At 45.3% G+C, this 25123-nt stretch overlaps 2 protein-coding genes across 2 annotated transcripts; one reads left to right on the top strand and one right to left on the bottom strand.

Annotated features, from left to right (window-relative positions):
* Positions 1-947: 947 nt before the first annotated feature.
* Positions 948-11058, top strand: fbxo46 (F-box protein 46). The gene is made up of 2 exons (XM_020507824.2): positions 948-1390; positions 7613-11058. The coding sequence occupies exon 2, from the start codon at positions 7729-7731 to the stop codon at positions 9769-9771; it is 2043 nt and encodes a 680-aa protein (XP_020363413.1). The 5' UTR covers positions 948-1390; positions 7613-7728; the 3' UTR covers positions 9772-11058.
* Positions 11059-11466: 408 nt separating this feature from the next.
* Positions 11467-23263, bottom strand: LOC109909374 (sodium/glucose cotransporter 2). The gene is given in 21 exon segments (XM_074933768.1): positions 11467-11669; positions 11672-11686; positions 11864-11875; positions 11878-11933; positions 12071-12267; positions 12270-12289; positions 12575-12756; positions 12902-13052; positions 13228-13323; positions 13569-13652; positions 13655-13703; positions 13987-14056; positions 14058-14199; positions 18215-18260; positions 18262-18299; positions 18990-19014; positions 21935-22022; positions 22412-22515; positions 22607-22666; positions 22809-22913; positions 23234-23263. Coding segments are annotated over 21 exon segments (1758 nt in total). The 5' UTR covers positions 23249-23263.
* Between the last annotated feature and the right edge of the window lie 1860 nt (positions 23264-25123).

Genomic DNA, 25123 nt, shown 5'->3' with positions numbered 1-25123 from the left:
TGGTTTCCTTCAAACTGTAAATACAGTGGGAGAAAAGTTTAATTTGTTTACCAGTCAGATAATTATGTTGGGATAATGATATACATGTACCTGGGACACATTGAGGGTTCCTTACTTTTTCCTTCATGTGTATATATAGTAATAAAACTGTAATGCCATATATCATTCTATAGTAGGCTATTCTGCATTCTCATTGCAAACAGTTTTTTAGTTGACATTACATGATGTCATGTCAACTTGTTTTGCTTAGTGAATAGCATGTACAACTTATGATGCTTTTGCATTTGTTGTATTGCAATTTGCTAGCATGTTGTATTGAATGCTGATGACTGTAAATTGGATCTACGGCAGCATTGTGTGTGTGTGTCAGAGAGAGAGAGAGAGGCTATGTGCACGCTGTACACAAAATGAGGTGGAAACTGAGCTGCACTTCCTAACCTCATGCCAAAATGTATGACCATATTAGAGACACATATTTCCCTCAGATTAGACAGACCCACAAAGAATTCCAAAACAAATCCAATTTTGATAAACTCCCATATCTATTGGGTGAAATACCACGGTATGCCATCATAGCAGCAATATTTGTGACTGGTTGCCACGAGAAAAGGGCAACCAGTGAAGAACAAACACCATTGTAAATACAACCCATATTTATGTTTATTTATTTTCCCCTTTTGTACTTTAACTATTGTCACATCATTATAACACTGTACATTGCCATAATATGACATTTGAAATGTCTATTCCTTTGAAACTTGTGAGTGTTATTATCTATTTCACTTGCTTTGGCAATGTACTTATACGTTTCCCATGCCAATAAAGCCCTTTTTAATTTAATTGAATTGAGAGAGAGAGAGAGAGAGAGAGAGAGATTGGGAGGGGTGAGAGCAAAGAGGGGGGTGAGTGGGGCCATATATGCCATATATGGGCACGCCATCGACTCTGCCTTGCTATTGGCTGTGGGCCTTGTGCAGCTGCCTGTCAACAAGATGGCCTTCCTCTCCACGGATGTTCTGATTCCGATAATTTTGGTTGGTCAGAGAATGTACCGTAAAGGCCAGCCTGTGTCAGCTCTGAAAAGGTAGCCAGATGAACGAGGAAGAGTGTGAAACAGGCTCAGGATCAGTACAGGTTGTGTACAATCAAAAAACGGACAGTAGGCTTCGAGGTTAACATTAGGTTGATATTAGAAAGTAAGTACTATATTCTGCAGATAGCTAGCTTCGTGGACACGTAACGCTAAAAGATAACCCGAGTCACCTGCACCCCCATCCTTGCTCAATCGGGTTCCTCGGTCGGTTGTTGAGAGGAAAACGGGCCTAAGACGGGGTGACTTGCTAGTGCTGTCATCCGCACTGTTGCAGGTCAAGAGTTTGCGGATCTACAGGTAAAGACGAAGATAACATGAATAATTGCACTTTACGTTAGCAATTCTTAGCTGCATTTCAATGTCGTTAGCCAGCAACACACAATATGGGTTCCATTGCAATTTTGTTTGGCAGCCTAGCCAGCACACAATGTTACACGACACAACCCTTAACGTAGTTGACTAACTAATTTTAATGTTTACTTCAAAGACAGATGTGGTGCCTATCAGTTAGCCGCGCCAAAGCGAGTGTTTGTAACCATGTAACAACGAGATTGTTGTTGGCGTCTTGGGCTATAACGCTCTAACTAATTTAGCCTAGTTGGCTAGCCAGCTAACATTAACTTAGATAAATTGGTAACGTTAAGCTAACTAGCAGTTAGGAAATGAAGTTGGTTAGCTAACGTTACTGTACCTAGTTAGCTAGTTGTGTTAGCTACCTAGCTAACATTAGCCAGCTGACGTTAGTGTTTACTTCTTTGCGGCCTGCTCGTTAGCATAATTGATTAGCATATAACTAACCTAATGTAAGCTCACATTAGTTAGCTAGTTAACCACGGTACGGACCTAGGGGGTTGACTTAATGTTATAAGAATAACTAAACCATCTGGTTAAACCACAGCCAGGGTTTCTGTTTCGTCCTATTCCTAGCTAGCTATGTAACTAAGTTAGCTAGATTGCGCAATTATTGTTACATTTGTATCATATTTTTGGTCATTTCAACTCATTGTTTGGCTGATCATTGTTAGACAATAAACACATGTGGATGTCAATAATTAGTCATTGGCTACTCAATGGTTACCCATGTAGACCACCTACCTGTAAGTTACAACCTAATGGAAATGTTCCGTTAAATTCTGAAGGTGCTTTGTTTATAGCTAGAGTCCATGTCACCTGTACTTCCTCAGTGCAGTAACGTTTCTCTGTTTCGTTTTTTTGATTTTCAGCTTCTTAATTCAGTATTGGCTAGGTGACCATGTTTTCCAAACACTGGTAAATATCTAACGTTAACTCTGAATTAAGATTCAAATTTGTCTGCCGAAACAATGGGGTGTCAGCTATGACATGTGACACCTTGACATTGAAAACATCTATTTTGTTAATTGAAGTGAAGTGGATTTACTGCTGGTGACAGAATTTCATCATGGGTCCCTGATCTGTACTATGCAGAAATAAATGCATAATTATGGATATTAGTGTTGTATCTTAAATAGGCGCACAAATGTAGATATATGCAATATAGACCTCTGCATATTTTGGTATTATTCTACACACTGGCTATTTAAAAAAAAAAATATATATATATATATGTAACCTTTTATTTAACTAGACAAGTCAGTTAAGAACTAATTCTTATTTACAATGACGGCCTACACCGGCCAAACCCGAACGACGCTGGGGAAATTGTGCGCCACCCTATGGGACTCCCAATCATGGCCAGTTGTGATACAGCCTGGAATTGAACCAGGGTGTCCGTAGTGACACCTCAAGCACCCAAGACCAAATTTGTTTGGACCGGACCAAATCCGAATCAGTCATAAATATCTGTTTCCCCTTTTTCCCTCAGAACAGCTTCAGTTTGTCGGGTCATGGGCTCTACAGGTTGTCAAAAGCATTCCGAAGGGATGCTGGCCCATGTTGATGCCAATCTTTCCCACAGTCGTGTCAAGTTGGCTGGATGTCCTTTGGGTGGTAGACCATTTCTGATACACACGAGAAACTGTTGAGCGTGAAAAACCGAGCAGCGTTGCAATTCTTGACACCAACCGGTGTGCCTGGCACCTACTTCCATATTTTTGTCCTGCCCATTCACCCTCTGAATGGCTAACATACACAAACCATGTCTCAAGACTTTAAAATCATTCTTTAACCATCTTTTCCCCCTTCATCTACACTGATTGAAGTGGATTTAACAAGTGACATCAATAAGGGATCATAGCTTTCACCAGGTCCAGTCTGTCATGGAAAGCGCAAGTGTAGTTCGGTAGAGTACAGTAAATGAGTGTACTCAACTTGTGTGCTTTACTGTGTACTGTACTGAACTCTATTCTACTGAACTATACTTTAATTTAAAAAATGTTTTACCAAATCTGAACCAATCATGGATGTCTGTTTTGGGCCAAATCAAGGCCGGTCTGGACCGGACCAAAAATCAGTGTCTTTGGACGTTGAAATCAAGGCCGGGGGGGGGGTACTGACCAAATTCCAAATACTTCTCAATGTCCATGGATGTCAGTTGGTGCTCAGTGAGTAAGGAAGCTGATTACAGTAAATGGAAAGAGCGGAGGCTCATGGGTAGGTGTCAGTAGGTAGCCGGGAGAGGTGACATTAACTGGATGGAGAGGGCTTGTCCAGGCTGTAGTCACACTTGCTTTGACCACCAAATGGTAGAAAGAGAGAGAGAACCGTTATGAGTTGTGGAAGGAAGGACTGTAGCAGGTGACCCAACAGTGGTTTGTGACTATGATTTCCCATTGTTGCCAATTCAATTGCAGTAATTTGTAAAATAATTGTTTTTAATCACTTAATAATTCATAACCAAATAGATATTAGTAAAATCGCTAATATGTAGGTCTACCTTTACTTGTTACTTTTGTGAACTTTCATTATCCTCCCTCCTCATGAGAGAAATGGGAAAATATCTTAGGTATGTGGGTTTTTGATAACAGAATTAAGGCACAGGGCAGTGTGTGTGTTGATGTTAGCTGGCAGGGGTCTTCACATCAACATGATTGTGTTTTGATGTGTTACTGATACCTCTTAAGACTTTTTCTGGTAAATGTTTTCTAAGGCCCTTTTTCCATCTGTTTGAATAGAGTTCGAAGCCTTTGCTTAGTCCTAATATTTAGGATAGAAAATAAACTGTACATATATGCCTTGATTTCTTAAATATAGATGCTGTAGCTTTCATTAGACACCATATTTAACATCATCCTATGAACTTGGAGGCGCTCAAGGGTCCGGTTTTACATTGAAATGCTCTTATTTTCTCAAAGATGAAAGAAATAATCGGAAAAGCACATGTTGTTCAACTGAGAACTAGACCTATACATTTTTATCTTTGGTACTAGAATCAGAAGTATGGGAATAGTGGAGCAATGGGGCATTGAAACATGCTTTGGGCATCTTCATGATTCATCTTCACATGTAGGTCTATATTCAATAGTTAAATTCCAGGGATCATCCATTGACGCTTTGTTCAGCCTAAAATCCTCTCAGAACAGTTTTGTATTGATAGGGTTTGTTTTCAATGTTTACAGAGAAACTACAAATCACCATTAAGGCGACCACTGTCCTGGCCCCTTTACAACCAACACTATTTGAGTGAGGGGGTTGATGATGAACTCTTTTCATTGAAGCCAAATGGTGGAAAGAAACAACCTGATGAAGAGCGTTAGTTTAAAAGGAGGGCCTCGATATCCGTTGCAGTTCAGCACAGTGCTGTTCACTGCCAGAGAAGCACAGCTGACAGACCAAGCACTTCTATAGCCAACTTGTCTGCCTGACCCTCTCGCGACAAAGGCACTCTGGGTTCATTTTATCGGGGTGGGTGGAGTCCATTATTCTTGTAGTCGAGCATCATCAGCCTCACCTTGGCACGGGCTACTGCTGTATTGTCCCTGCAGGCGCAGCCAAGGCGAGGGCCAGTGGCTGGAGTAATTTATCACCTCTCTGCATAGTCCACCATTCTCAAAGCCACTGAGAGGGAGGATATCACTAGAGGCGAACGAGGGGCCTGTCTGAATTATCGGAGGAAAGCCTGGAATTAGGATTTTAGTTTAACAAGTGTTTTTCCCTGAAAGGTCCTTCCCTGCTTAGTATGCCTAAACTGTTTCTTCTCAATATTATATTTTCTCTGTGATGGGAATGATGTCGTGCTAAACATTTCTTCACTGCCTGAGACTATTCTAACGGTGGTATTTTAGTGGGCGCAGATAGAAACGCAAGTTGTGGAATTGAAATGCATTCTGTGGCATTTGACAACCGTTGTTTTGTTTCTATACATTCCCTGTTAAATCTGGAGCATTCTGTTATGATGTGGAGCCTGCTGAATATGCTCCAGCAGAAAGCCTCTGGATTGTTTGATGACTACATGATGGAGGAGTGAATCCTTCTGCATTGGTGTGTGTGTGTGTGGTTCAGCGGTCGGTCAGACAACTTGGGGAGCCAGTGAGAGACGAGCCTCTGGCACGGCACTCAGCTATTTCTGTACTGCTGCTTGGCATGGACAGGATTTGGAGGATTAGGCAACAACAACAAAAAAGCTTAAAACCAGCCTTAATTTGCAGGAATTGTTTCAAATGAGAGGGGAAAACCTGTGCAATTGATAATGCAGTTTTTATCAGCTGTCGGGGAATACAGATTTTCGGCAAAGTATCGGCCGTGTTTTGGTCCATGGATATCACTTTGATACGATAAACGGTGTACCAGTCTCATGTCCTCATTTTGTGGACTCTGTCATCGTTCAGGCTATTACTCATTATCTGTTATTAAGCCAGTATAGATGTCTTTAAACATACTGCTTGTATTAGATGGTGTCTCCCTGCAGAGTTCAGCTTTGTTTCAGCTCGTATGGAAACACGTGTAGAATAGAACCGCATACTGCATGCCGTTTATTACTATTGTAGCATTTTACTACCATCTGTTCATCAGCCGCCTTACTTACTAAATAAATTGCAGGGGATATTGTGGGATCGCAGTCAATAAATAGGCTATGACTACAGGATTGATTATAGCCACTGACTCCAGCTTCTGGGAGACTGGTAGTGCGACTGCCATCCTCCTCCATCTCTCCATCTTCTGAAGCAACGTTGGTGGCTCTAAATAGTAGATACTGATCAATAGAGAGGGAATCTGACTGGAGACAAATGAATCACTCACTGTCTGGTTCAGGAAGTGCCAGTGTTTGTTTCAAAGATGGACAAACAGACTGACACTCACTGTCCCTGTTAAGCCAACCAATATTTTTATGTGGGGGGATAAAAACGGAGTGGGGTGGTGGCCCTGGGATGTACTTCATACAGGGTGTAATCTGCAGGCTCTTAGCTGGAGCTGTGTGATTTATAAAGCCCTTAACCAACCCAGGAGTACGCGTGTACACACACACACACAGTCTGGGCAGCAGACTACTCCGTGTAGACATTCCTCTTCAGCCGAAGGTACACGTTCTCATGCTTTCAACTGGCGACGAGTATAGATAGGTCTATATCTAGCCTTCGCTGGTAAGAGTCACCTCAGGGGCCGAACAATAGTGTAACACTGGTGGTGTCTGTCTCAACTTGTTTGGAATCACGAGATGGAAGGAGTGGGGCTTGTTCAGTTTTTTTGTTACAAGATGTTTCATACATTTTATATACAGTGTGTGTTGTTGTTATTTTTTGGGACAGGGAAGTCCTACTGAGACTAGGGTCTCTTTTACAGATGAGCCCTGCATGAATACATCAAACGCATACAATATTCATAACAAGAAAAACAGACACATTTGTCAACATAGAGGTCTAAAGGTCTCGTTGAAACAGTTTTGCACCACTTGTTCCTCTTAAGCACCCAGTGTCACATTTTTGGCAGGGTAACATGAAATGGCACGGGCACCCCGGGTAAACAGTTTTCCTGCAGGCCGCAGCCAAGATCCTTTAGACTCTGCCTGGCAGGCAATATCAATTCCACTACTCTCCCCTTCTAAAAATAGACTAGGCATATGCTTTCCTTGTTCTTCCTCACCTCCTATTAGGCAGGTCCTCTTTTGAAGTTTCAGGATGGGAATCCATTAGCTCTTTTATTCCTCCCTTCATCTGCCCCAGACACAAGGCCCTGAAATGGAAGCCTTTAATTAGATTGAAAGCCTTCAAGGCGAGATAATTGACTAATTGAGTTTAGCTGTTGAGGCTGTCTGAAAGCACGAGTCCTCCTGACTTCCTTGTGCACTGCGACTTGGTTTCTGAACCACCAAGAGGCTAGAAGCTGACTTGCTGTACTCTTGCTGTAATGAATGGCTAGAAGATGTGACATTTGATCCAGTGAGTGTCTCCACACCCTTCCATAGAGGTCACAGAATTAGACGAGGTGACTTCGGTATTTAGTACTAATACAACATGTAGAATGCATGGGAAGAAATTGGCCATCAAATGAGATTTTTAGATGTGTAATGTAATACAACTTGATGACATGACTCCTGTTTTATCTCCCCCGGCTAGATGACCTATGATGGTTAATGTTGTAATACTCCTCTCCCTCTCCCTACAGATTGTATGCCCTCTTCCTGTGACGGTGCCTACTGGCTCGCACAGAGAGAATGAGTGGCGTGGTGCACAGCAGATGCCCAGCCTAGACGCCGCTGATATGCTTCCCTCCGGCCCGTGATGGACCGAGATACCTTCTCCCACATCCGACTGTGGTGCCCACGCCCCTTTGGCACCTACTCCCAGAACAAGCCCCGAAGCACGGGTACGGGGGGCAGTGGGGCAGCCCCCTCCCTCTGCAAGGCTGACACTGCGGGGCACACGTCGCTGGAGGCCAGGGGAGGCGTGGATGGCCAGGAGGAGGAGGAGGATGCCGGCTCCGAGAACACTCCCCCAGACGCCGACCCGGCATCGGCACCGCAGGCCCCCTCCACCCCTCCCGGCGCCACACAGATGGAGGATGGGAGGGTGCTGCTGGACACCTGGTACGTCATCAAGCCGGGCAACACCAAGGAGAAGATTGCCTTCTTCGTGGCCCACCAGTTCAGTGGGGTGGGCCTGCCTCGACCCAGCGCCTTAAAGGTAAAGGGGAACTGGGCCACGGACTGCACTAAGGCCAAGCGCAGGCGGCGCTGCTCCTCCTATGACCCCCCTGCCCGGGCCCACGTTATTTCCGCCCCCCCGCCCCCAGAGCCCTCCACCCTAGAGGACCTCCCCGGCGTGAGTGAGACTGACCTGCTGTCCGTGGCGGAGATGGTGGCCCTGGTAGAGCAGCGTACAGCCGTGGCCCTGCAGGGCATGGTGGCCCAGGGACAGACTGCCCCAGAAGACCCCGAGCACACACTCCTGCGGGGCACAGTCTCCGACCCCAGCCCCATGGTGTTCCTGTCAGAGAGCCCTGACCCCCCACACCCCTCGCATGGTGCCCTGGAGGAGGAGGAGGAGCAGCAGGAGTCGCGGCGTGTGGCTCAGGTTGTAGCCCACTTTGAGTCCCAACATCAACTCCTGGAGAACACATTGAGGCCCGCGTCGGGCCTGGACTCTCCCAGGGAGAGGGAGCGGAGCGGGGACTCTGGCCGCGCCGGGTCCACCCACGGCCGAGGCGAAGTGAGGATAGCCTTCCGGGTGTCCAGCCTGGATCCTCGCTCGCAGTCGGAGCCCGCAGGCCGGCCCCGCTGCATGTTCATGAGCTGTGGGGGAGGAGGGGGGCAGGCGGGGGCCCGGGCCAACGAGAAGATCACCTGTGATCTCTACCAGCTGGTCAGCCCCTCGTCACTTGACCCCAGCCTCCTGCTGGCCGGCTCTCCAAAAGCTGACCCCCATGGGGAGGGCCATACGGACCGGCCAGCCTCCAGCAGCCCTGACCCCAGCCAGGAGCTCGGCTCTGGGGAGAAGAAGCCTGTGGCCCGGGAAAGGGTGACTGGCTTCCACGTGGAGGTGGTGGTCACGGGTGCTGTGGACCAGTGTGTGTTCTATGGCAAGGACAGCACAGAGAATGTGCAAGAGGAGACTGTGTGTTTCGCCATGCCCAGTGGGGTCAGCCCTGCCGACGGCTCAGAGGACCCCCCTCCAGGCCAGCTGTTCTTCCTGCAGCCCCAGAGAGGGTCTGACGAGGACAGTGGCACCGGCAGCAGCAGTGGAATGTGTTCTTTGGACTGCGCCAATAACAACAATCCTGCTGGGGATGCTGCTGACCGGCCGGACTCCCCCCTGGCTGGCGTGGAGGACTGCTCGGACCCCTCCCTGTGCCGTCTCTACCGCCACGTCTCTCACGACTTCCTGGAGATCCGCTTCCAGATCCAGCGGCTGCTGGAGCCTCGTCAGTACATGCTGCTACTGCCCGACCACATCATGGTCAACATCTTCAGCTACCTGCCCACCCGCTCGCTGGCCGCCCTCAAGTGCACCTGTTATGACTTCAAGGTTCTGATTGAGACGTACGGTGTGCCCGCCACCGACTCGCGCTGGAACCAGGACCCGCTGTACCGCGACGACCCCTGCAAGCAGTGCAAGCGGCAGTATGAACGGGGCGACGTGTCTCTCTGCCGCTGGCACCCCAAACCTTACCACCACGACCTGCCTTATGGACGCTCCTATTGGATGTGCTGCCGGCGCACGGACAAGGACACACCAGGCTGCTGCGTGGGGCTGCATGACAACAACTGGGTACTGCAGCCCTGCGAGCTGGTGCAGACCCGCGCTAAGAGGGAGGACGGGAGGTAAAGGGGGCCCTTCCTGGGTCCCAGCACCCCTCTTACTCCCTCTAGACCCACTGCACCTGGTGGCACGCTACAGACCAGGGTTGGGGTCCTCTCCTGTGTTGTCAGCGCTCTCTCTGCTCGCTATCACCTTGTTCTTAGCAGTCGACAAGCTCCCTACTCGGTTGTTAATACATGTGAAAACTGGACACCTGATGAGTGGGCCCATGTTGGTGGTATGGTATAGTGCTCTGTTTGCATGAGGCCTGATGCTCAACGTTTCTGCCTATTGGTCAACTGACAGTTACGTCCTAGCCATGCTGTCTGTACTGGAGCAGACCCCAACCTTACTGACCAGAGGCTCAGCCACTGAGGACTAACTGGCTGGCTCACAGAGGGAGTCTGTGAAAGTTTTTAAAGGTCCAATGCAGCTGTTTTTATCTCAATATCAAATCATTTCTGGGTAACAATTAAGTACCTTACTGTGATTGTGTTCAATTAAAATGGTCAAAAAGAAAAAATAGCATCTTGGCAAACATTTTCTGAAACAAGAATGTTTGCTTGGACTGTCTGGGTCTGGTTGGGGAGGGGAAAACTGAGAGCTAGCTGTTGCTGGCAGAGGTTTAACTCTTTCTTATTGCTCTATTAACTATTGATGTCACCAGGCAGGCCAAAAATCCATCCTACCAAAACAGGCTGAAATTTCAGGTGGCATTTTCCAACAGCTCTTAGACTAAAAGGGCTTTAACTCACAATTGCACAGTATAATTCCAACCTCTGTGCAAAAATGTATATAAAACACAGGAAATCATGTTTTTGACTGCACTGGGCCTTTAATGATTGAGACTTTTTTTAACAGTGTGGGGGCAAGAGAAGGCAAATTGTCACTTTGCAAAGCTCTGGTGTCACTTTGTACAATGGTTTTGACAGCTTGATATCAATGCTTTTGTTTTTTTGGTGTGAGCGAATGTTTGCTGTTTTTTGAGGACTATGTTCTCCCTCCCGCCTCTCTTTTCTTGCCCCTCTCTCCCCACTAACCCCCAGTCCCAACTCCCTGCTAGTCGGCAGAGGGCAGTCTTTGCGTCAATGCGGGTGAAAAGAAACCCTGACCATCTCTCTACACCAGCTTCCAGCCTTAACCCCACTGGTCCCACTCACACTCCCTAAATCTGCAAAACCTTGACAAATCCAGTCTAGAGAACTTTGTTCACTTGACCCCTCTGACTGGGTATTGGGAGACCACTGTAGGTTTCAGATGTACAATGCTAATGGGAATCTGTGCTTCTCAAATAAACAGAAATGATAACTGGAATATGACCTCTGACATTTCTTTCTGCATGATGACTTGTTGGTAACTTTTGATAGGCCTACACTGTAGCAACTTCTAATTGAAAAATCTATTGATTTCATTTAGATTTACAGATTTGAAATTGTCTTGCGGAGGACAGTGTCACTTGATATATGCAATGGCATCATGTGGCCACTAGAGGGGAGACGTATGCTAATGTACAGGTTTAGCAAAGGAGTGTGGATTATTGGTAATCACCCAATTTCATAACTTGAATTGCGTTTTTATAATATTACAAGAAAGGGACAAGGAAAAGTCCTACAAAGGACTATTTTTCATGAGTAGATGTTTGCACATATGTGTACACTAACAAAAGGTATGAGACATACAGTTTGGTTTAATTCAGAATCTAGTGAAAATGATTATCAATAGTCACATTGCCATTTTTTTACTAGTCCCCTCATGCATAGTAACTGCCACAGCCATCATAACCAGGGCATTAGCATCAACAACATTCTTCCAGAAGGGCTCCTCACTGATGTCAGGCAGCACTTTGGATGCCTCAGTAACCTCCTGTGAGCTCTGGGCCTGTGAGCTGCTGATTCCACAGAACCAGCCAATGAGACAACAGACACGGGTTCTTCAGCATCCACTAGCAAAGGAAAGAAATCAAAACAAGGTAATGGGCTTGTTAAGACTTTGCAGGCGAGTCAAGACTGACTGATCTACAAATCACCTTGCATAACACATTTAGATGTCAGTCAACTTACCCACAATGCATCATGGATTAGAGCTCGACTGCGTCGTGTGTAGTGGACGTTTCTCATACCTGGGCTGTCAGGCTTTTCTCCTCTGCCTCCCTGCGTGCTATCCTCCCCAGCACTTCAGTTCCATCAGACCTCACTCAGAGCATTATATGGGGAGATGCATACCACCATAGGCTTATAATAAGTTCTCATAATAGTGGGTAAGAGTCCCCTGCATTAATGATATGGATGCAGGCATTTGATAAAACAGTGTTGAGGCAAGCGCTCACCTGTTGTCTATGGCCAGTGTACAGTAGCTGACAAGCAGCACCAGGATGAAGGTGCAGAAGAAGAGGAGCACAGTGAAGTAGAGGTAATAGACTCCACACACCAGAGTGGGGCAGTGTGAGGGGAACAGGCAGCTGCCTGAGCCAAACCAAAACTCTGGCCACATATGGCACAGCCCCATAGCTAGGCCCCCCCCCCCCCCATCAGGCCCCAAAACACCCCTGAAAGAAACAAATGTCAATTTAGTACCAAAGTAATCAAAGAAGGAAAAGTTAATCCAGTGGTATATGTCTGCATTCACAAAGAGTTTCAGAGTAGGAGTGCTGATCTAGAATCAGTTTGGCATTTTTGATCAAGGTTATATGAAAGGGGGGTCTAATCTGAGATCGGCAGTACTACCTTCAGATGCCTTGTGAATACGGGCCCAGATGTCTTTCACACTCATACTCAACAATACTTTCCCTATGTCATCTCACAACAATTTGCTCTGTAACTAGAAAACACACCCTCTGACCTCACCTGCTCATTGACCCTCTTCACAAACACAGCCAGGAAGAAGACTAAGGCGATGGGAGGGGCCAGGTAGCTGGTCACTGATTGGATTTGGTCAAACAGCTGACCGCTCTGGGCCGCCTGGACCACAGGGATCCAGCAGATACTGACGGATACGATGACGAGGACCCGCACTCTCAGAGGGCGAGACGGAGTGAGAGGCAGCCATTTTATTGGAGCGTACGTTATATTGACCTACTCCAGCAAATGGTCTGGGAGAGCTGAACTTTTCTACATAAACCAAGTTTTCCTATTTAAACCAAGTGAAAAAAGGCCCAGACCTGCCAACCACCATGCGTTTGCTCTCTCTGGTCTGCGGTCTGAAGCGGGTATAGATGTCCATGGTGAACAGGGTGTTGCTGCTGTTGAAGATGGAAGCCAGGGAGCTCATCAGGGCCATCAGCATGACCGCCAGCATCAGGCCCCTCAGACCTGGGGGAGAGGAGGGGGAAGGAAGATTAAGGTAAGATGATGGGAGAGATAAAAACCTTGGTAGCCATCAACACACAACTGCACGCAGTAAATGATGTGTAAAAATAACAATTATACAGTAAAAGTGTCACCCAGATCTGAGCAACTAGTTCAGCAGAGAAGAGAGACTTCTCACCATTGGGCATCACAGAGACCACCAGTTTGGGGTAGGCGATGTTGGAGCAGCCCACCTCCGTCCCACACACTTCTGGCACCACACAACCCACCTCATCTGTCAACAGAGAGAGAAGACAGGCTCTGTCACCATGGAGCCCATAATGACAGGAGGAAAAGAGAGGGACCACACACACACACACACCCCTTCAGGGTAAAAGAAAAAGGCATCAAAAGTTTGACAAACTGTTATTAATGTAGTTTTTTTTTTGCTGTGTGCTTGCTTCCCTGTTAATGAACCTAAAATATCAAAGTCTCCAATCCTCTCTGTAAATCCTATGACGGCATATTTTGGGAACTCACCTGGGAAGAACATGCGGCTGATCATTCCAGGGAACACCATAAGGAACCTGGGGAGCAGTTTCAGGTATCCACACATGATGCAGACGCCTTCACATGGGTCAGACTGCAGGCCGCCAGGCAGCGCTGCATGATCACCTATACACAGACATGGGGGAAGATCCCAGATCAACTCAACCAACGATTCAATCTTTCTGTCTGATCCATGTTGTTTCACATCCATCTAATTTAAGTATCTCTCACCATAGCAACAGAATGAGCAGAGCAGACAGTAACATTATGTAACACATGCAAATTAGATTGTCAGCAATGTGCCAACTCAAATCTAATCACAGTTTTGAATGTGCCATCTACAGTGAATGCAATATGAAATAAACGCACATATGAATTCCATCCACTGTGATCCTATGAGCTTATTCACCTGGTCAGTGCACCAATACCAGCCGCCCACGATGGTGATGCCAAAGAGGACCCCTGGCCAGGGCAGGTCCCAGCAGCTGGAAGGCGTCATTTTCGGGGGTGAAGCACTGGGGGGAGATGTTGTAGAGCTGGGGCTCCAGGGACTGGTACGTGGAGGGCAGTGCTAACCTGTACTTCTCCAGCAGAGCATTGTAGCCCCCCACCTCAAAGAAGGCTGAGGACAGGAAGAGAAAGGAAGAGGGACACACACACACACACACTGTCACATAGGTTACAGAGGTCAGGAGGAGTGGACTGGGGGATATATAGTGGCTTGCGAAAGTATTCACACCCCTTAGGCATTTTTTCTATTTTGTTGCTTTACAACCTGGAATTATAATGGATTTTGGGGGGGGTTGTATCATTTTATTTACACAACTTGCCTAGCACTTTAAAGATGCAAAAAATGTATTGTGAATCAAACAAGAAATAAGACAAAAAAAACAGAACTTGAGCGTGCATAACTATTCACCCCCCCCAAAAGTCTATACTTTGTAGAGCCACCTTTTGCAGCAATTACAGCTGCAAGTCTCTTGGAGTATGTCTCTATAAGCTTGGAACATCTAACCACTGGGATTTTTCCCCATTCTTCAAGGTAAAACAGCTCCAGCTCCTTCAAGTTGGGTGGGTTCCGCTGGTGTACAGCAGTCTTTAAGTCATACCACAGATTCTCAATTGGATTGAGGTCTGGGCTTTAACTAGGCCATTCCAAGACATTTAGATGTTTCCCCTTAAACCACTCGAGTGTTGCTTTAGCAGTATGCTTAGGGTCATTGTCTTGCTGGAAGATGAACCTCTGTTCCAGTCTCAAATCGCTTGAAGACAAACAGGTTTCCCTCAAGAATTTCCCTCTATTTAGCGCCATCCATCATTCCTTCAATTCTGACCAGTTTCCCAGTCCCTGCTGATGAAAAACATCCCCACAGCCTGATGCTGCCACTACCATGCTTCATTGTGGGGATGGTGTTCTTAGGGTGATGAGAGGTGTTGGGTTTGCACCAGACATAGCGTTTTCCTTGATGGTGAAAAAGCTCAATTTTAGTCTCATCTGACCAGAATACCTTCTTCCATATGTTTGGGGAGTCTCCCACATACCTTTTGGGGAACACCAAACGTGTTTGCTTATTTCTTTCCTTAAGCAATTACTTTTTTCTGGCCACTCTTCTGTAAAGCCCAGCTCTGTGGAGTGTATGGCTTAAAGTGGTCCTATGGACAGAGACTCCAATCTGCCTGAGATAAGGCAGAGCTATACCTAGCAAAGACTTATAGATGATCTTTGTTGCCTCTCTAATTAATGCCCTCCTTGCCTGGTCTGTGAGTTTTGGTGGGCGGCCCTCTCTTGGCAGGTTTGTTGTGGTGCCATATACTTTCCGTTTTTTTATAATGGATTTAATGGTGCTCTGTGGGATGTTCAAAGTTTTAGATACTTTTTTATAACTCAACCCTGAACTGTACTTCTCCACAACTTTGACCCTGACCTGTTTGGAGAACTCCTTGGTCTTCATGGTGCTGCTTGCTTGATGGTGCCCCTTGCTTAGTGGTGTTGCAGACTCTTTAGCCTTTCAGAACAGGTGTATATATACTGAGATCATGTGACAGATCATGTGACACTTAGATTGCACACAGGTGGACTTTGTTTAACTAATTATGTGACTTCTGAAGGTAATTGGTTGCACCAGATCTTATTTAGGGGCTGCATAGCAAAGGATGTGAATACAGTTGAAGTCGAAATTTTACATACACCTTAGCCAAATACATTTAAACTCAGTTTTTCACAATTCTTGACAAATTCCTAGTCTTAGGTCAGTTAAGATCACCACTTTATTTTAAGATTGTGAAATGTCAGAATAATATAATTATTTATTTCAGCTTTTATTTCTTTCATCACATTCCCAGTGGGTCATAAGTTTACATGCACTTAATTGGTATTTGGTAGCAATGCCTTTAAATTGTTTAACTTGGGTCAAACGTTTTGGATAGCCTTCCACAAGCTTCCCACAATAAGTTGGATGAATTCTGGCCCATTCCTCCTGACAGAGCTGGTGTAACTGAGTCAGGTTTGTCGGCCTGCTTGCTTGTACACGCTTTTCCAGTTCTGCCCACAAATTTTCTATAGGATTGAGGTCAGGGCTTTGTGATTGCCACTCCGATACTTTGACTTTGTTGTCCTTAAGCCATTTTGCCACAACTTTGATAGTATGTTTGGGGTCATTGTCCATTTGGAAGACCCATTTGTGACCAAGCTTTAACTTCCTGACTGATGTCTTGAGATGTTGTGGAGGTCTTGGCTGATTGTTTTGATTTTCTCATGATGTCAAGCAAAGAGGCACTGAGTTTGAAGGTAGGCCTTGAAATACATCCACAGGTTGCTTCAATATATCCACATCATTTTCTCCCCTCACGATGCCATCTATTTTGTGAAGCGCACCAACAACATGATGCTGCCACCCCAATGCTTCACGGTTGGGATGGTGTTCTTCGGCTGGCAAGCCTCCCTCTTTTTCCTCCAAACATAACGATGGTCATTATGGCCAAACAGTTCTATTTTTGTTTAATCAGGCCAGAGGACATTTCTCCAAAAAGTACAATCTTTGTCCCCATGTGCAGTTGCAAACCATAGTCTTTTGGAGCAGTGGCTTCTTCCTTGCTGAGCTGCCTTTCTGGTTATGGTGATATAGGACTCGTTTTACTGTGCATATAGATACTTTTGTACCTGTTTCCTCCAGCATTTTCACAGGGTCCTTTTGCTGTTGTTCTGGGATTGATTTGCACTTTTCACCAAAGTACGTTCATCTCTAGGAGACAGAATGCGTCTCCTTCCTGAGCGGTATGATGGCTGCGTGGTCCCATGGTGTTTATACTTGTGTACTATTGTTCGAACAGATGAACATGGTACCTTCAGGTGTTTGGAAATTGCTCCCAATGATGAACCAGACTTGTGGAGGTCTACACATTTTTTTCTGAGGTCATGGCTGATTTCTTTTGATTTTCTCATGATGTCAAGCAAAGAGGCACTGAGTTTGAAGGTAGGCCTTGAAATGCATCCACAGGTACACCTCCAATTGACTCAAATGATGTCAATTAGCCTATCAGAAGCTTCTGAGGCCATAACATAATTTTCTGGAATTTTCCAAGCTGTTTAAAGGCACAGTCAACTTAGTGTATGTAACCTTCTGACCCACTGGAATTGTGATACAGTGAATTATAAGTGAAATAATATGTCTGTAAACAATTGTTGGAAAAAATGACTTGTGTCATGCACAAAGTAGATGTCCTAACCGACTTGCCAAAACTATAGTTTGTTAACAAGAAATGTGTGGAGTGGTTGAAAAACAAGTTTTAATGAAGCCAACCTAAGTGTATGTAAACTTCACACTTCAACTGTACATATGCACGCCCCACTTTTCCGTTTTTTTACATTTTTTACATTTTACTTCACCAATTTTGACTATTTTGTGTATGTCCATTACATGAAATCCACATAAAAATCCATTTAAATTACAGGTTGTAAAGCAACAAAATAGTAAAAATGTCAAGGGGGATGAATACTTTTGCAAGGCACTGTATAGTGGGTCGACAGTTTTATTTTTTATTTAACTAGGCAAGTCTTATTTTCAATGACGGCCGCCCCAGGGTAGCCTAGTGTGAGGCTGGATCAAGGAAGTGGTTTACTAAAGGTGGTGAATGCGAAACGAGGGAGGGAGGTTGGATGAAGGAGGGAGGGAGGGAGGGAGAGAGTGAGTAAGGAAGGGCTGCACTAACAGATCCACTAGACACAGCAACTAATTCATCATGACCAGTTGAGTCATGAGTTTAAAATATTTATTAAAGTGTCATTCCACAATGATAGAATAGTTGACAATACAAAATACACATTTTAAAAGTCACATTGTGGACCACTCAAATAGAGTTGAGACACTAAATGCAGTCATAGTCAAAACATGGTACAGTATTTCATTTGGAGGTACACTATCTATAATACATAACATCATCGATACATCATTGGTACCAGTTTTTATACATTATCTATACACATGCAAGCATAAACAAAAAGTACAGGAGATAAAAGGACATTTAAGCACCGATAAAGAAACATCTCCATTTCTTGTTACTCCATCATGCGTTGAGAAACAAGTGGAGTCAACAGGGTGGAATGTGTTTGGACTCTGGACACAGGACTCTAAACTTACCGAAACCTGTGAGGCTGAAGGCGCCAGCGATGATGACGAATGTATGGACGGACGGTGTCTGTGTACATCAGAGCAGCTAGGCCCCCTAGTGAGCAAAACAGATCATTACAGATGAACACATTTCAAGTTACAATGTCACATACAGTGAAACGGCTTTCTTGCAAACTCAAAACCCAACAATGCAATAACCATTAACAATGTAGTAATAGAAAAAAACACACGAGAAATAAGAATAAGAAATATTAAATACACAAAGTAAGCAAGCAAGCATACTATATACAGGAAATATTTTTTTAAGTCAGTTCCAATACCATCTTTACATGTGCACGGATACTGGAGTGACTGAGGTAGATAGATATGCATAGAGGTAAGGTGACTAGGCAACAATAACCCAGTTGATGAACAAACTACTGAGGTCATCTAGGACAGGGTTTCCCAATATGTGCACACAGGGAGGGCCCCAGGACCGAGTTTGGGAACTCCTTATCCAGGACAGTGTTTCCAAACTCCAGTCCTCGAGTACCCCCAACAGCACACATTTTCATTGTAGCCCTGGACAAAAACACCTGATTCAACTTGTCAAGGGTTTGATGATAAGTTGACAAGTAGAATCAGCTGTGCTTGTGGGTCGAGGGTAACAGACAAAATGCTTAAGGCCCTGTTTTTTTCCTATGGTTAATCTTTTCCAAACATGACCTCTCTTTAATCGTGGACAGCCTTTTCTACCACAAGTAATGAAAGCGTTTTGTGTATAATTTGATCAAACAGATGTTACCTGTGACTGTGTACAGAGCTCAACACTGGGGCCCCACAAGGGTGCGTTCTGAGCCCTCTCCTGTACTCCCTGTTCACCCACGACTGCGTGGCCACGCACGCCTCCAACTCAATCATCAAGTTTGCGGACGACACAACAGTGGTAGGCTTGATTACCAACAACGACGAGACGGCCTACAGGGAGGAGGTGAGGGCCCTCGGAGTGTGGTGTCAGGAAAATAACCTCACACTCAACGTCAACAAAACTAAGGAGATGATTGTGAACTTCAGGAAACAGCAGAGGGAACACCCCCCTATCCACATCGATGGAACAGTAGTGGAGAGGGTAGCAAGTTTTAAGTTCCTCGGCATACACATCACAGACAAACTGAATTGGTCCACTCACACAGACAGCATCGTGAAGAAGGCGCAGCAGCGCCTCTTCAACCTCAGGAGGCTGAAGAAATTCGGCTTGTCACCAAAAGCACTCACAAACTTCTACAGATGCACAATCGAGAGCATCCTGGCGGGCTGTATCACCGCCTGGTACGGCAACTGCTCCGCCCTCAACCGTAAGGCTCTCCAGAGGGTAGTGAGGTCTGCACAACGCATCACCGGGGGCAAACTACCTGCCCTCCAGGACACCTACACCACCCGATGTTACAGGAAGGCCATAAAGATCATCAAGGACATCAACCACCCGAGCCACTGCCTGTTCACCCGGCTATCATCCAGAAGGCGAGGTCAGTACAGGTGCATCAAAGCTGGGACCGAGAGACTGAAAAACAGCTTCTATCTCAAGGCCATCAGACTGTTAAACAGCCACCACTAACATTGAGTGGCTGCTGCCAACACACTGACAATGACACTGACTCAACTCCAGCCACTTTAATAATGGGAATTGATGGGAAATGATGTAAATATATCACTAGCCACTTTAAACAATGCTACCTTATATAATGTTACTTACCCTACATTATTCATCTCATATGCATACGTATATACTGTACTCTATATCATCGACTGCATCCTTATGTAATACATGTATCACTAGCCACTTTAACTATGCCACTTTGTTTACATACTCATCTCATATGTATATACTGTACTCGATATCATCTACTGTATCTTGCCTATGCTGCTCTGTACCATCACTCATTCATACAGTGCCTTGCGAAAGTATTCGGCCCCCTTGAACTTTGCGACCTTTTGCCACATTTCAGGCTTCAAACATAAAGATATAAAACTGTATTTTTTTGTGAAGAATCAACAACAAGTGGGACACAATCATGAAGTGGAACGACATTCATTGGATATTTCAAACTTTTTTAACAAATCAAAAACTGAAAAATGGGGCGTGCAAAATTATTCAGCCCCCTTAAGTTAATACTTTGTAGCGCCACCTTTTGCTGCGATTACAGCTGTAAGTCGCTTGGGGTATATCTCCATCAGTTTTGCACATCGAGAGACTGAAATTTTTTCCCATTCCTCCTTGCAAAACAGCTCGAGCTCAGTGAGGTTGGATGGAGAGCATTTGTGAACAGCAGTTTTCAGTTCTTTCCACAGATTCTCCATTGGATTCAGGTCTGGACTTTGACTTGGCCATTCTAACACCTGGATATGTTTATTTTTGAACCATTCCATTGTAGATTTTGCTTTATGTTTTGGATCATTGTCTTGTTGGAAGACAAATCTCCGTCCCAGTCTCAGGTCTTTTGCAGACTCCATCAGGTTTTCTTCCAGAATGGTCCTGTATTTGGCTTTAACCATCTTCCCTGTCCCTGCTGAAGAAAAGCAGGCCCAAACCATGATGCTGCCACCACCATGTTTGACAGTGGGGATGGTGTGTTCAGGGTGATGAGCTGTGTTGCTTTTACGCCAAACATAACGTTTTGCATTGTTGCCAAAAAGTTCAATTTTGGTTTCATCTGACCAGAGCACCTTCTTCCACATGTTTGGTGTGTCTCCCAGGTGGCTTGTGGCAAACTTTAAACAACACTTTTTATGGATATCTTTAAGAAATGGCTTTCTTCTTGCCACTCTTCTATAAAGGCCAGATTTGTGCAATATACGACTGATTGTTGTCCTATGGACAGAGTCTCCCACCTCAGCTGTAGATCTCTGCAGTTCATCCAGAGTGATCATGGGCCTCTTGGCTGCATCTCTGATCAGTCTTCTCCTTGTATGAGCTGAAAGTTTAGAGGGACGGCCAGGTCTTGGTAGATTTGCAGTGGTCTGATACTCCTTCCATTTCAATATTATCGTTTGCACAGTGCTCCTTGGGATGTTTAAAGCTTGGGAAATCTTTTTGTATCCAAATCCGGCTTTAAACTTCTTCACAACAGTATCTCGGACCTGCCTGGTGTGTTCCTTGTTCTTCATGATGCTCTCTGCGCTTTTAACGGACCTCTGAGACTATCACAGTGCAGGTGCATTTATACGGAGACTTGATTACACACAGGTGGATTGTATTTATCATCATTAGTCATTTAGGTCAACATTGGATCATTCAGAGATCCTCACTGAACTTCTGGAGAGAGTTTGCTGCACTGAAAGTAAAGGGGCTGAATAATTTTGCACGCCCAATTTTTCAGTTTTTGATTTGTTAAAAAAGTTTGAAATATCCAATAAATGTCGTTCCACTTCATGATTGTGTCCCACTTGTTGTTGATTCTTCACAAAAAAATACAGTTTTATATCTTTATGTTTGAAGCCTGAAATGTGGCAAAAGGTCGCAAAGTTCAAGGGGGCCGAATACTTTCGCAAGGCACTGTATATCCTTATGTACATATTCTTTATCCCCTTACACTGTGTATAAGACAGTAGTTTTGTAATTGTTAGTTAGATTACTTGTTGGTTATTACTGCATTGTCGGAACTAGAAGCACAAGCATTTCGCTACACTCGCATTAACATCTGCTAACCATGTGTATGTGACAAATCAAATTTGATTTGATTTGATTTGAGCTGTGATGGAGAGGAGGGCAATCACAGCCACATCGATGTTCCAGCCTAGAGCCTGCTGTATGAACACAGCCCCGGAGAACATGTCCACCCGGAGAGAGAGAGATGAGGAGACAGTCAGACTGGTCCACGGGTATGTTTATATCGCAATGCCTTTCATACCTCAATCAAACGTACGGAACTCAGGAGACTTAGAAATACCACAGATACTATCAATATTGAAGAAAATGTCATGATAAAGGACCGTGTCGGACGTTTATAGCATGTTACAGTGCCTCATAGTGTTGTCCCGGACCAGGGCTCTCCAACCCTGTTCCTGGAGAGCCGCCCTCCTGTGGGTTTTCGCTGTAACTCCAGTTGTAACTAACCCATCAACGAGCTAATAATTAGAATCAGGTGCACTAGATTAAGGTTGGAGCGAAGACCTACACGACAGTAGCTCTCCAGGAACAGGGTTGGGGAGCCCTGTCCTACACTCACAGAGATCTTGGTGAAGATGTAGAGGAACAGAGAAATGACGGAGAGGTACAAACTGATCCTGGTTCCCCCAAACCTCTTCTTCAGGTACTGAGGCATTGTAATTACCTAAGCAACAAGAAATGCAGAAATTACCAATGGACACAAATCTCTCCAGTATGCCATGTTTGCCGGCATACAATGGTCTTGTGTAACTTACCCCCGCTGTGAGGTAGACAGGGACAAACAGCCAGCCCAATAGGAGCACAATAAACAAGGCCTGGGTAGAGAGAGGGCTCCAATGTCAGAAGAATCTCAATTTCCTGATCAGCACATATTAGAAAGTATTGTCATTGTGTTGTGTACTCGAAACCCTGTAACAACATGTCATAACATCTTTTTAGGCGTCAAATTATACTTACGTTCCACGCAAATCCCCCCACAGCAATACCACCTGCTGCTCTGGTACCAGCAAGGCCCACAAAGTGACCGCTACCAATATTACTGGCAAACAGTGACGCTACAACCTAGAGAGAGAGAGAGAAGGGGGAGAACTGTTAAAGGAAAAGCACATCGTCGTGATGATGTGACACGTTGCTTCTTGAAAATCCTGGCTCTTGAAAACTTGTCTGCTGACATGCAAAACGCTTTTGGACTAATGAAACAAATATCCCAAAATTATTTTGGAGTGGTACTGTCCTCTCGCATACAGGCTGTAATATAGACAATGGGACTGAGCAAGACAAGAAAGGTGACTGCAGAGTCCCAAAGGGTTAGCTAAAATACAGGTTAATAAGGGTTCAAATACACGAGCTGGCAAAGAGGTTAAAGATGAAGTTGAACTTACTGGCCACCAAGTCATGGTCCGTCCTGCCAAAAAGTACCCTCCCACAGTGCCACCGTTGGTCTGAAACATAGACTGGAAGACGGGACATTCCCTGGATGTAAGCCCTAAGCAGTGGCTTACTCTACAGTATTGTATATGTCAATAAATGGAGCTATACAAATACCCAGTTTGACATAAGACATCATTATGATAAATGATACATGGAGAGAATCAGGTATAATTTAAAACTATGTAGATTCAAAACTAAACTCAGCAAAAAAAGAAACGTCCTCTCACTGTCAACTGCGTTTATTTTCAGCAAACTTAACATGTGTAAATATGAACATAACAAGATTAGATAAAAGAGACATAAACTGACCAAGTTCCACAGACATGTGACTAACAGAAATGGAATAATGTGTCCCTGAACAAAGGAGGGGTCAAAATCTAAAGTAACCGTCAGTATCTGGTGTGGCCACCAGCTGCATTAAGTACTGCAGTGCATCTCCTCCTCATGGACTGCACCCAGAGTTGCCAGTTCTTGCTGTGAGATGTTACCCCACTCTTCCACCAAGGCACCTGCAAGTTCCCGGACATTTCTGGGGGGAATGGCCCTAGGCCTCACCCTCCGATCCAACAGGTCCCAGACGTGCTCAATGGGATTGAGATCCGGGCTCTTCGCTGGCCATTCCAGAACACTGACATTCCTGTCTTGCAGGAAATCGCACACAGAACGAGCAGTATGGCTGGTGGCATTGTCATGCTGGAGGGTCATGTTAGGATGAGCCTGCAGGGAGGGTACCACATGAGGGAGGAGGATGTCTTCCCTGTAACGCACAGCGTTGAGATTGCCTGCAATGGTAACAAGCTCAGTCCGATGATGCTGTGGCACACCGCCCCAGACCATGACGAACCCTCCACCTCCAAATTGATCCCGCTCCAGAGTACAGGCCTCGGTGTGACACTCATTTCTTCGATGATAAACGCGAATCCGACCATCAACCCTGGTGGGACAAAACGAGTTTGTGCCCATAGGTGACCTTGTTGCCGGTGATGTCTGGTGAGGACCTGCCTTTACAACAGGCCTATAAGCCCTCAGTCCAACCTCTCTCAGCCTATTGTGGACAGTCTGAGCACTGATGGAGGGATTGTGCGTTTCTGTTGTAACTCGGGCAGTTGTTGTTGCCATCCTGTACCTGTCCCACAGGTGTGATGTTCGGATGTACCGATCCTGTGCGGGTGGTGTTACACGTGGTCTGCCACTGTGAGGACGATCAGCTGTCCATCCTGTCTCCCTGTAGCACTGTCTTAGGTGTCTCACAGTACAGACATGGCAATTTATTGCCCTGGCCACATCTGCAGTCCTCATGCCTCCTTGCAGCATGCCTAAGGCACGTTCACGCAGATGAGCAGAGAACCTGGGCATCTTTTTCTGATGTTTTTCAGAGTCAGTAGAACGGCCTCTTTAGTGTCCTAAGTTTTCATAACTGTGACCTTAATTACCTACCGTCTGTAAGCTCTTAGTGTCTTAACAACCGTTCCACAGGTGCATGTTCATTAATTGCATGGCAAACAGTGTTTAAACCCTTTACAATGAAGATCTGTGAAATTTTCTTTGAAAGACACGGTTCTGAAAAAGGGACGTTTGTTTTTTTTGCTGAGTTTTTGTAGGCTACAGACCTGTAGACAGATATACAGATAGGATAATGATAATATTAGTGTCTATTAACTAGCGCTGCTCACATTCTAACGGACGATAAGGCATAAGAGAATGGCCAGGTGAAGGAGAGAAAGGCCAGGTGAAGGAGAGAATGGTCAGGTGAAGGAGAAAATGGTCATGTGAAGGAGGAGAGAATGGTCAGAGTGGTTGGTCAGTAAGACCTTTTGGTCGCCAGAAGAGGCTAATTCAGA

The sequence above is a fragment of the Oncorhynchus kisutch genome, linkage group LG18, assembly GCF_002021735.2.
Source record: "Oncorhynchus kisutch isolate 150728-3 linkage group LG18, Okis_V2, whole genome shotgun sequence".
Lineage (NCBI taxonomy): Eukaryota > Metazoa > Chordata > Actinopteri > Salmoniformes > Salmonidae > Oncorhynchus > Oncorhynchus kisutch.
Note: the sequence above shows the minus strand (reverse complement) of the source record. Positions and strands in the feature narration are given on the sequence as shown.

What these genes read in the sequence shown, in the direction of transcription:
- fbxo46 (XM_020507824.2), top strand. Translation starts at nt 7,729, where the DNA reads ATGGACCGAGATACCTTCTCCCACATCCGACTGTGGTGCCCACGCCCC.